Source organism: Megalops cyprinoides, chromosome 5, assembly GCF_013368585.1.
Source record: "Megalops cyprinoides isolate fMegCyp1 chromosome 5, fMegCyp1.pri, whole genome shotgun sequence".
NCBI lineage: Eukaryota > Metazoa > Chordata > Actinopteri > Elopiformes > Megalopidae > Megalops > Megalops cyprinoides.
The window spans coordinates 24,163,530-24,176,601 of NC_050587.1; the positions used below are offsets into that span (position 1 = coordinate 24,163,530).

The window sequence follows — 13,072 nt, forward strand, 5'->3', positions numbered from 1 at the left end:
GATTAAGTTATTAGAGTCAACTTCACGGTACCGACTGCTGCCGTATTCAATGTGGGCACAAGGAGGCAAGAGTTCTTCAAAGAGACATCGATCATCCTGTCAGGTACCACGCCTCCTCACTGTTCAATGGTTGCAGTGGCTGCACCCCTACAACGTCACTATGGAGTCAGTTAAAAATCCTCTCCCCCAAATAAAGCGAGCTAATTTGAGGAGGTTTGCATGCGAAGAGGGGGCGATAGCCGCAGACTATGAAAACGAAGAGAACACGACAGAATATAACCAATGTGCTCGTCTACTAACCCTTCTTACGTGGTTAAATGTATTTAATGTTAATTTCTTTAACATCCGTATTCTAGTTAACATCCGTGATATCGCATTTGATATGAATTTAAATATAAATAAATATTATTCGCGTCCTTGACATCGCCACAAACAATGATGAACGAGGAGTGATAACTTATGTAGTTATGCAGCGGATCTTCACGTGAACAGAATATTAAGACAACGGATAATTGTTGGGTAGTTACATGTTCCGATATAATAGGCCATTTAGTTTCGTTTGCTAAAAATAAATAAATAAACAGTCTTGGACCCGCTTGGATTGCATTCCTCGTGACTGAACTCAACCTCGCAACGGTCAAGGTGAGATGTTTCACCTGTACTTTATTTTCGCTTTTATTTGTGTTGTTACCATGCTTTTCCCGTCACCAGTTTTAGCTGAAGCTGTTGCTGGCTAATTTGTTATCATTTATATTTGGAGAACAATAATAAGCCAAACAGCACTGCGTCGATACAAGTGTAGCTGAAGAGGTCTGTCTCTGGAGCGTGGACAGACCTCGCCTGTCAGTGAAGTTGAACTTCAGTATAACAGTACAAGTTGGCACCCATCGTGACTAGCTCACTGTTCTTTAAATTGGAGGGGCAGGGACCCTTCGTCCTACATGTATGTTATTAAACAAAACTAGCAAGCTACTGCTGAGACTCGTTGTTGTGCGCCTTAGTGCTAATTAAAAAGAGACCTGTTTTAATGAAATGGCGGTGCCTGTAGTTATGGCCCCTGAGCGCATTATTAAAAAGAGAAGGATATATTGCTAATCTGCCTCGGTGCCAGCGGCTCGGAAGGTTCCTCTGTTTGGCATTGCCACTATTTTTAGCGGCCCTTAATGGTGCAGTCATGCTAATTCATTTTAATTTCGAACGACTTCCCCTCCTGTGGGTGCACCGGGCTGTTTGTTAGTTTAGGGAGGAGGGGAGGGGGTGATCTCGATCACTGTGCGTTTGGACAAGGACTTTTTTTTTAATGAAATCATTTTGATATTATCTGTATCCTAAAGTAGGTACAAAGCCATCGCTGTACTCAGTAAATTGCTGTCTGGGATCCTCACATCAACAATCTCCCGTTACCAGTCGTGGGCAGAAATGAAATGAATTAGGCTTTACAGTGTAAGTGGTAGTGGCTGTGATCCAACACAATCGATTGGAGGGAAAATGGCAAAACTGTTGAAAACTAAAATTTGGGGTTTGAGTTAAATTTGTCCAGAGATGCTCATATGGGCTGTTTTGTGAATAACTGAAAACACTTGGATGACAGGTAAGCTCTCTGAAATCTTTACAAACATTATTTTGAAGTCAAAACCACTTAAAATTAGCATCTGGACCATGTAATGGTCTTTAATTTAGATACTGGAATACTGGATGCATTTTGATTTGAAGATATTTTTCTTGTTAGTGTGTTTATGCAGGTTTTTTGTGCTACTTGAAGTATGTGTGTATAGGTCATAATAATCAAATGTCACTTTGGCATGTCAACATAAGTTGTTGTGGTTGTCTGGAGCAAGGTTATATTAATTTAATCCAGAAGTTACGCTGAGAAGCCATTTCTGACCTCTGGAAACACAGTGAAGAAGGAAAGAAATGGATTACCTTGTGGTCCAGTATGGGGAAGATTTGGAAATTTGGCCAAGACACAGTTGTTAAAGCCTGTACTCTTGTAATACCATGGGGTCTGTAATGACCACAGTGAGTCAGGTCTGACATCAGAAAGATGGCACTTACATTGCAGTAGGGTATTGGACTTGATTTGGTTCTGAGAAAACTGTGTCCCCTGCTGAACCTTCAATACCCATTTCAGCAGTGACCTAGTTGTTCCAGGAGGTCTTCCATCCCCGTACTAATCATCCCACCTCTGCTTCGCCTCTGTTGGAGGCTACAGGGTGATGTGGTTTCTGACATAAAAATATGTAAAGGAGACTGAGTTTAAAAGTAAGAATCAATGCTTTAAATAGACTATTATTGGGACTACAGGCAGACCAGTGAGGCTGTTTGTAGTCAGGCTCGGAAGCGTGGTTGATAGCCTCCTTGTGACTGTAGATAACGTAAAGAGGAACAGTCAAAGGGTATCTAGGACAAGCACATGCAGGTCCTCATCCACCTCTGCCCGTAGTGTGTGTCTGTGGCTTCTTTGTGATGGCCGATGGGGCAGTCAAGCAGACCATGTTTGGCAATCTTTAAGTCATGTTTGAGAGGAAATGGAAGTTACACTTCAGTAGAACAGTGCTATTAATAATAATAACCTCAATGAGTAGTGTGCTGCAAGATGTGATGGGATGTAGAACTGGACATCAGTTGTCAGTGTCTTATGCATGGTTGGTAATATTTGCTTACTTAGCAGGTGTCTTTATGTGTCAGTGACTTAAGTAACATAAATCTTGCATGTAATCAATTCATACAGTTGATTTTCAGTTCAATTCAAGTATGAGCATTATTGATGGAGAGTGAAGCTTTGCGACTCCCATAGTGAATGGAGCGACCGTGTGCTGTCAATCACTGACTGGTTTGAACCAATCAAAGGGCTTGACTAACTGTAGCAAAACAGTGTGATTGGCTCAAATCAATGAGTCATTGATAATGCCACCCATTTTGGGTTCATGGAATCTTGCTCTCCTTCACTCTACAGTTAGATACCTTAAACAACAATAAAATTGCAGGGTTTTACTGCTAAAGTGCACTAACCATTACCTCACAATGTTATCCCCATGCAATACAACTGCCACCTTTGTTCGCAGGTTATTACCTGGTGACATTTCTGTGTGCAAGCCCACACTTCCAGCACCTCAGATTGATGTTTAGCATACTGTTATGGGGGATTGTAATGTACAGCTGTACTTTGAGGTTTTCAATGGCAGATTTTGTAAATTGCATTAATTAAAATTATATTGCCCCACCTACATGTGTCATATGCTGTACTGTAACATTAATTATTGAATGCATGGCTCATGGAAGGATTGACTGAGTCACAGACCGACTGATTGACTCGTAGACTGACTAAGAATGCTTTCACATATGCTCCTGTAGAGCACTCCAGAGCTTTGTGCCGCATGGTGTGTCGTTAACTTGTTTGTGGGTGAGCACTGTGTTTCACACCAGTTTTGACAGCTTTGCACGGTTACAAACCTAGCAGGGGCAGGCGCTTCAGAGACGGCCTGCATTTCCACAGGAATTTCCCTGCACTGAGTTCACAATCAGCCCTGCATTGTAACCGCAATAACAACAGAGTGACCAGGAAATAAACTGTGAAGAGTGGATGCCTTTTTGGGTATTCTGTATTGTTGGATTAAAGTTAAACATGATCAAAAAGGTCTCACAATCATGGGAGCAATGTGGGAAGTTAAGAAACTGAACTTCCTGTAGCAATATGGGCCAAAGACATTGAATAGAAATAGGGGGCTAAAAAATGGTATCTAGCCTGAAAGACTAATGTTTGCTAGTAGGCTGGCATTCAGAGTAGCTTTACGCAAAGAGGCAGGTGGAAAAAGCAGATTGCCTTGAAAGGAAACTAAGTCAGGTCTCCTGTGATGCACACAAAATAGAGCTCTCTCCAGTGTGCTTGTTCAGAACACACAGATCTTACATGCAGCTGCTCAGAAGCAGCAGTAGTAGCACCACGGTATATGTGACAGTTGGCTGACAAGACACTCAAATCAAAGTTCACTTTCCATAATTAATTCCTGATGGCCATGATGGTGGCATTCTGTGTCACTACCAGAATTCCGTAGCTCAAGGGACCTCAGCACAGGTGCGTGGGAGGAAGTCTCACCAGAAAGCAAGCCCAGATGGACGATTGAGTTGCAGGGAGACAGTTTTGTGGTGACATTTAGGGACATCTGTAATGGGGCTTTATTTATTTACTCAGCCAAAATCACCCCTTGGTGTAGAAGGCATGTGAGTGGGTGAGCGGCTACCACAATAACACCATTTTGCCGTGAAAAATGTGGAAATGGAGTCGCAGCCAATGAGAGCAGTGCCAGTGCTGTTCTTCTCCTCAACATGATACAGAGAGGGTGGCGGGTGGGGGGGTTGTGTTTCCTGGGAAAGTAATTGATTTCACCCTCGTAATTCATAGCCCGGGGTACAGTATCCGGTTTGGAGCACAGGAACTTTGACTGAACTCCAGCATGCGGAGGGAGGTGGGGGGGGTGGTTTAGGAGATGGTCTTACAGGACCATTTGTGCCTGGTCACAGTTGTCAGGCTAGCCATCAACCGTGCTTTGAGAGAACCCCACCGGCTTCTCATTAACCCCAGCCACAGGAACGCGACCTGCCAGCTGGTGTATGAGGCTCAACGAAAAGGCCGGGAGCAGGTCCAAGGAGCCCCCCACGCTCGAGGAGCGAATCACAGGCTCTGCCTGTGCCAGAATCAACCCCACATGACCCCTGCATGGCAGAGACCACAGATACTCTATATATTGACCAGTCAGCTGTGCTATATGTTGAGATGTTATGTTGACAATTCTGTTTCTGCTGTTGATAAAGCTAAAAGTGATCTGATTTGCTGGCTCTTTATGAACATTCTTGAAGGGGTGTGGTCTAAAAATGGAACAACTGTAGCTAGCATAGGAATGCAGACCACACCAGAACATCCCTGTTACCAACCAAAACCTCCAAGATAAGTAAGAAGGATGGAAGGAATGCAGGAGCTGAATATCTGGATTATATACAATATCTGTGCTGCGGCCCTCTGACCATTGAACTTTCCTCAGCCTCTTGCATTGGTTCGGTTTCACAGATTTGCTTTGATTTGATATGATTGTAGTCATCTACATGAAGGTGGCTTTTCCCCTTTCACGGTGCTTGCCATATCAGCCAATTCACATACCATATAGGATTAGCGAATCTCTGTGCTGAATCTGCACAGTATGAGGCCTGGAAACATTGCCTCTGATGTGCAGCTTTGGACATAATCATAGAGGAGATGGCACAAGGTGGTGTACCTGGCAGAAACCATCCACAGTGGTCAAGCAGAGCTCCCTTCCTCCCTGTATAAAGCATACACCAAATGGAGTGATCTTTTATTAAAAAGTAACATTCCGTTTTAATACTTTATGCTCAACTTTATAGGAGGATTGATGTTCCATTTTTTGCTAATCATGAAAAGTAGTTCAGAAAAATGTGGCGGTCATCAATCAAACAGGTGAATTTTTCAGGGTACGGCTAAGCCTCTGTAGAGCAGCTACACTGCTGTCATTGTGTGTGCATGTGCATTTGTGTGTGTGTGTGTGTGCACAAAGTGTGTGCATGTATGCTTGTGTGTGGGTGCATGTGCATGCATTTCTGTGCATGCGTCCATGTGCATGTATGCCTGTGTGTGTGTTTGCTTTTGTGTGGTGTGTGTATCTGAGTGAGGACCATGGGGTCAGTTAGAATTTATGGAAGGATTGCACTGTGTGGTGAAAAGCCAGCTGTCTCTCTCCCATGAGCCCCTGCTGCACATTCTCTGTCTCTTTCCCATGATCCTCTCCTGGGTTTGGTGACCCTGGCATTGGAATGCTGGCATATTTGTGAAGAGAGCCCCGGTTATGGGGCTGCGCCTCTGATTGGGTCCATGTGGCAGAGGTGAAGGAGGGGGCAGTTTGACTGGCCTGTTACCCGGGTGGGGGAGGGATGCTTGTAAAGTGGACTTGGTGCAGCACCGAGGGACAAATTAGCATGCAGTTGTGAATTTTGCAAATGAAGTCAGGGTTTTTTGCCGTAGTTTTTGCTGTTGCCTTTTTTGTTTTTGTAGGCCATTATTGTGAGTCATAATTTTCCCAGGCCCTATTACAAGGGAACACAGCTGACTCAGTTCAGACTTGAGTACAAGTATGGTTCTTGTTACTACACTGTTAAAACTAGATTATCCCCAAAGGAATGGTAAATTAATTTGAATTTGCTTTGAAAAGCGGAAAAAATGTTGCAGATCAGAGACAAGCTGACAAGCATTTTTTTGGTGTTCTAAGACTGGTGTTTTGTTTGTGTTTATTTACTATGAAATTTAGAGTTTGCGAGAAATCCAACCCATTCCAAAAATACTGGAAAACTCAGCACCACAGTTTTAGCCAGGGAACATAAGAAGAGCTTTTAACTGTACAGATTGTAGAAATGAACTGGTAGTCACAATAATGTCACAATTTTTAACGACGGACGATTTACTCAGTGCCTTTGATCGTCATAATCACTTTCAACATCCTAAGATGTCTGCTTTTGTGAGTTGTGTAAAACATGCAAGTATATGCTGGAAATGACAGAACAACACTGTAGTTTTCTCACTGAGCATAGCCCTCTTTTTGCCTGGCAGTGATGCAGTATAACGCTTCAGAGGGCCACGGTCAGGGAATTGTAATTGGTTGCCATGAGGTATTGAACAGTTTACAGGTGTGCACTGCCTGTGTCTGCCGGTTCGATTCCATACCACTGAGCCCATCTGCAGCCTTAACCCAAGCTGGGAGTCAGGTTTGAGCGCAGACAGGAGGGCTGACAGAAAGCATCACAAACAGATCATGGCTGGTTGCTTTCCAGATCTGATCATTGGCTTTTTCTTGCCACTTTCTGTAATCTGTGCATTCAGTGAGTGGCTGCTGTCTTTTCAGCCTGGATGTGCAAGTGAGGTGAGGCAAGTGTCTGATTAGCACTCTGAGACCGTTTCAGTGTAAAGGATGCTATACCAAATGAAAACTGATCAATTTAATTTGAGACTGGTTATACTGTATCTGCTTCTCTGGTCTCCGAGTTGCTTTGTGTAAATGAGACGAGATGGCACTAAACACTGCACTACTCCAACATGCCTGTTGAGTGTGTGTGTGTGTGTCCGTGTGTGTGTCCGTGTGTGTGTCCGTGTGTGTGTCCGTGTGTGTGTCCGTGCGTGCGTGCGTGCGCGTGTGTATGTGTGGGGGGGGGGTTGTAAAAAATTCAAATCACACAGATGATTTTTAGGGTGCCAGTTGCCTCTATAACTTTTTCATAGCTCTTTTTTAATTAAAACCACTCCTGCACACGCCTTGCCGAAGGCAGTGGTTGTGCGATTCGAACTGGGAACTGAAGGCTTCTCTGTCTGCCAGACCCATCTCTCATGTGTCCCCGGTTACGTCACAGGCTGTGATCATGCTAACAGTGATTAGGTCATGTGTTGTGGTCACACCCACTGTAGTGCACAGCTAACAGTGAGAGTTTTGTAAACTGTTTGGAGCTCCATGACCAGATGGAAGAGGAATGTATTTTTCAAATTTAAATCAGTGGTTCTGCTTGTAAAGCAAACTGTAGGTGACTAGATGCTGGCAAGCCAAAGGCTGACAGTAGGAACAGGCGTGCAGTAGGAAGTGCAGGGAACCCAGTTGTTCTTCATTTCAGCCAAAAGTAACGTTTTTTCTGTTCCCCCTCACCCCCCTCCAGGCCCGTGATGGTGAACAGCCGGGTGGAGTCATCATCCGTGTCGGTGACGGGGGCCCCGTCGCCCCCCAGGTCATGTGGAGGCTGCGGGGGACGGATAGCAGACCGATTCCTGCTCTTTTCCATGGAGCGGTACTGGCACACCCGCTGTCTGAAATGTTCCTGTTGCCAGGCTCAGCTGGGCGAGATCGGGACCACCTGCTACAGCAAGGGCGGCATGATCCTCTGCAGGAATGACTACATCAGGTGAGGGGGGGTGGGTGGGAGGGGAGGGAAGGCGTGAAGGGAGAAATATGTCATTTTAATTTCGTTCTCGCAATTTTTTTTTTTCCCCTGTTAGGGATAATAAAGCATCTTTTGAGTAGTGAGTGTAAGTGTGTGTGTGTCAGTGTATGTGTGAGTGTGTCTCTGTGTGTAAATGTGTACACTTGTGTACGTGTGTGTGTGTGTGTGTGTGTGTGTGTGTGTGTGTGTGTGGCAGCCCAGTCTCTCCCTGCCACAACCTTAGTTCTGTTCTCCCAAATCTATGGGCTGGGTGCGTCGGAAAAGTTGGCACCATGACACAGGCAGGGTTTGTGCCCCTGGCTGGTCTGAGGCTGCACCACCCTCTTGGTCAAACAGCTGTGTGGATCTGGAGCAGTCGGGAGGCATGCACAAGAGATTGCTGGAGATCACCCACAGCTGGAAACCAGCAACACCAGGATGTTAGTCCACCCCTTCGGCCCTAATTATAATAAAAATAAAGAAATCACTGATTGCAACAGATGTGGTGTAAGGCCTTTTTTTAACGGGATACTGTCCAGCTACATTTGGTTTGGTTATGTTAGCTTATGGAACAATCTGTACTTTGACCACCTGTGTGCCTTGAGGGTTTAAGAAATCAGCTCTTTATAAGCAGTAAGGCATTAATGCGTTCCTACTCGGAGAGGGAAAAGTGGGGGTGGCGGAAAAAGGGACAGAGAGAGGACTGCTGTTCTCCGCTGCGTTGGTGTCAGTGAGCAGATCAAAAAGCTCTCAACTTTATTGAACATGCAACTGAGCACTGAGGAAAAGTACGAGAGCCTGGTGCTTACTATATGCGGTCGCAATCGATGATGTCACAGGACACGAGCTGGCCTCACTTGTGTGTTTTAAATGGGAGATCTGAGCCATTAAGAGGGCTTTTCACTGTTCTCCTCTGCAATTAGTGCCGGTGGGTAGCAGCAGTTCTGCGTGCGTGTGCGCGGGGATGCACGTGCTTGCATGTCGTTGTGCTTTTTAGGGTACATGTAAATTGCAGCGTATTAAATATGTATAATATGGTTAATGAAAAGGGCAAAGCCTCATTGCAGGGTGGCACGCTGCGGAGGCTGGAGTCCCGATAAAAGGGACAGAGCATTAATTAGGGAGAGCAGAGTTCCTCTCTGGCGCCTCTTATTAAATTACTGTTTGGATAAAGATCAAAAATTCATTACAGTGTGCAGGCAGAATTGGGACAGTGATAGGGAGGGGGGGAGAGAGGAGGGGAGCAGCGTGATGAGAGAAGGGGAGGAGGGGGAGGAGGGCAAAGAAGCAGTGAAACGGGTCGGGCTGGTGCCACACTAAATTGAGTGTAACTGAGGCTCTTTGATGAAAGCGGCTGTAAGCTTGCCTGTTAAAACATCTCTGTTGGTGGTTTAACCGTTTGGGTTCCAGGTGCGCAGAGAGAGAGAGAAGAGAGAGAGAGAAGGAGCGAGAGCTAATGAGTTCTAATGTGAGTGTGGGGGAGATGTTTTGAAAGGAATGTTAATTTGGGCCAAAAAGGAAGGCCTTTCGGGCTCATTGTAACATTCTCTTTTAAAAAGAGACCCGGCAGCGAGGCAATAAACAGCACAGGTGAATGAACACTTAGACATTCCTGCATCCCTGAGCAGCGCAGTGAAATGCTGCACCACAGTAAATGGTAATCGGGCACGTACAAAGCGCTGGCCAGCCAGGCAGTGGAGATCCAGACACGGTGTTTTGCTGTTTACTTAGGTGTACTCCTGTGCATTTTGCATATGGCACATTTAAGTACATTTACATTGTTCCCTTACATTCCCTTCCAACAGTCCTCTATAAGACCCACACTGCCCCTTAGCAGCTTAATCAGTCCTCCACCAACTACCTTTGGGACCTGGCATTTGAACCCATGACTGTGGTTGCAAGTCAAATGTGCTTACCAGTGTTCTGCTGCTAACTACTCTGCAATCCCAAGACACCTGGCCATCCTTCACTGACAGGGTCACACATCCTGGACATACCCCTTGTCTGTTCGGGCCCCAGTGTGCTGGAATGAGCTTCCGGTAGCAGTCAGGAGAGTGGAGTCATCTGCCACAGACTAAAACCTTTACTTTTCTTGTATATCATGGTGCAGTATTATTTCATTTTGGTACGAGTTGTTAAGCTTTTTTATTATACCATTTTATTATATATTTGTATCACTTATTCTGTATTCAGTATGACACTGGTTAGTATAGCAGTGTGTGATGGATTGGCACGTTCAGATGCAAACTCATTTTCTGTATGCACTGTTTTTCGTGTGACCCTGTGGTATACTCTTTTCTACCTTTGTTTTGTAAGTTATGCTGGATAAGACTGACAGCCAAGTGACTCAGTGTAAATGTAACTAACTACACCGCCCGCCCCCCACCCCCCCGCCAGCCTTTTTGAGGGTGTGACAGGGGAGTGAAGTGAGTGAATAAGAGGAGAGGAACGGAGGCATCGTGGTTTAAATCATTTTTCATTTTCGGTTTGTATCTTCATGTGCACAGGCTGTTTGGACACAGCGGGGCGTGCAGTGCCTGCGGCCAGTCCATCCCCGCCAGCGAGATGGTGATGAGGGCACAGGGCAACGTCTACCACCTCAAGGTGAGTCCTCCTTTCTCCGCAGTCCATCTCGGGGCGGGTAAGCAGGCCTGCAGCCCTGCGTTCAGAGCGGTTCTGGGTGCAAAACCAGCAATCTGGCCTTTTTCCTTAATGGTCTCGTCCCAGCCGCAACCTTTACGACAACCCTAACGGCACCAGAATATTTTGAAACAACTTGCAAGGACTTCACCTCAGTGGGTAGGATTGCGCAGACAAGGCAGCCTGTTCTGGACAGATCAGACCAGCACCTTCAGCTGGAAGCCATTTGGGTTGTGTTGACTCTGTGTTCTGTCTGAGAGAGACTAAATACTTCCATATCCACACGGTAGGTAGAGTAAACACTTTTATGGTATTTCAGCCGAAGCATTCATACAGTTCCAACATGAGAGGAAAAAGTGTCTCATCACATTACCAGCATATCCTGGGGCGCCATCATTAAAATATACTGTTGTGGAGCATACATGTGTCAGTATTGCTTGTTTATACAGTTTTATGTATAGATACAACCACATTATCCCTGCATAGGTACTGATTTCAGGAAGTGTGAAATGTTCACCTTTATATTTCCAGGGAGTTTACAAACTTCCGGAGCCATAATGGAAATTCAAAACAAAAAAATTGCAGGCTTGGCTGGGCTGTTAAGTTGTAATATACCTACACGTACTGCTAATAAATACTAATAAATACATGTTTATCTAGATGTGCTGTTTTTTTCCTTTAAAGTAGAGAAATATAAGCAGCAAGTTAGTTAACTGTATGACCTTTCACCCCCCCCAGTGTTTCACCTGCGCTACCTGCAGGAACCGGCTGGTCCCGGGGGATCGCTTCCACTACATCAACGGCACCATCTTCTGTGAGCATGACCGGCCAGGCGGCTCCCTGCTAACCAGCCACCTGCCCCACCTGCAGAGCAATGCATTGCTACCAGATCAGAAGGTGAGGGAGTGGCCCGGGCTCAAGCAGCCAGTCACAGAATACAGAAAAACCAATTAGCAATGTGCGTAGATCAATTTAACCTCTAGGGGAAGCACCAATGACAGAAGTACTGACTCGGTGGTTTAGGAGAATTTGTGTGTGTATAAGTATCAGAAAGGGCATTTATGTCACAATCATTTGCCATTCAGCATCATTAAGGCCATCCACTAGATGCATCCAACCAAACAGTTGCACTGGGTTTAATTTCTGCCAGAGTTTCCAAAGGTCAAGTAGTAATGCTGTTTTTTTAGAGTGATCGTAAATAGTGTGTAAATTGGTATCTTTGGAGTTGTTTGGCAGTCTTATTTTTGGATGGGGAATGGGTATGGACATGGATGTGCATGCACTCTTTGACTCTCTGCTTGTGCATATAGGTCTGCTGAAGTGGCTGGAGAAGGCCAGCACAACTTCTGTCTGTCTCTTCTTCATCCCTCAACACCACACACCACCACCCCTCCCCTGCCCCCGCAAAGGAACTTCAAATGAGCCCCTGATGTCACTGTCTGTAAGTTGCCAGAGGGTCATAATAAATCATGTTTCAAATGAAATAAGAAAGATACGGAAAGGATCAAGTAATAAAGGATCCAATTAAAAACTCAGATCTCAAATCTCAAAGGACATAAAGGAAGTTCAAATCTTGTCTGTATTTGTGTGGAGTCATTAAAGAGTGAACATCAACTTCGTGGAGTTGATAAAGAATGAGAGATTAAGATGATGATGATGATGGTGAAGCAGTACATCCCTGCTGGAGAGGGCAATAAGTTCCTGCCTAATGAAGGATGGACTTGCCTTCTGGAGTGCTGATTGACTCTGATCCTGGAGCCTCACAGAGCTCTCTCACGCTGCCAGCCAGGAGGAGCAGATGTATATGGACATGCACAGGAGCACAGAGAGATTGGTTTGGTCTCAGGAGACTGTGAAAGGGAGGTACCCCATCTCCAAAATATCCTAGAGATGCAGCAGCACTGAGAGAACACTGAGAGTTCTGCTGGAACCCGCAAAAAGTTATGTGCCACTGCACTGCACGAACACATTATATGAAGCAATTTACACGCAAAAGGCGACATAACTTTTATCACTTGTAATCAAGTCCACAGTCCAATAAGTGCAGATATGTGTCATTTAAATCACTTCCTTCTAAGCAATATTGAGCTGCAAGGTCCTCACCCTTTCTTGTTTTTTTTTTAGTTTTCTCTCTCTGGTACAGTCAGGTGTAGCCAAAAAAACAAAAGCACTTAACAGCTTTCAACATTTTGTTAACCAGTGAACTTCCAGCATTTTTGCAGACGTTACCATTATACTGTCTTGTAATAGAAATTTGCATACATTATATAGAGTGATGTGTGTCTCATGTGTAAATGGCTATTGCTTCAGTTTTTGATTTTAATTCACCTTTTAAATTTCTGTAAATTGTTTCATGTAACCGTAAATTTGCATGTGATCAAGCAATCTATCTGTGTGTGCAGTTTTGGTTGCATGTAAGCTACTTTGTGTTCTCCTTCTAAACTGTAAAACTCGAACCAGGCTAGTA

General features: G+C 44.9%; 1 protein-coding gene across 1 annotated transcript; it reads left to right on the plus strand.

The window, feature by feature from the left end:
* The first annotated feature begins 218 nt into the window (after nucleotides 1–218).
* Nucleotides 219–12,819, plus strand: lmo4a (LIM domain only 4a). Its single transcript, XM_036528919.1, has 5 exons — nucleotides 219–642; nucleotides 7,705–7,947; nucleotides 10,473–10,569; nucleotides 11,344–11,502; nucleotides 11,916–12,819. Exons 2-5 carry the CDS (start codon nucleotides 7,712–7,714, stop codon nucleotides 11,922–11,924), a joined length of 501 nt encoding a protein of 166 aa, XP_036384812.1. The 5' UTR covers nucleotides 219–642; nucleotides 7,705–7,711; the 3' UTR covers nucleotides 11,925–12,819.
* The last annotated feature ends 253 nt before the right edge of the window (nucleotides 12,820–13,072 follow it).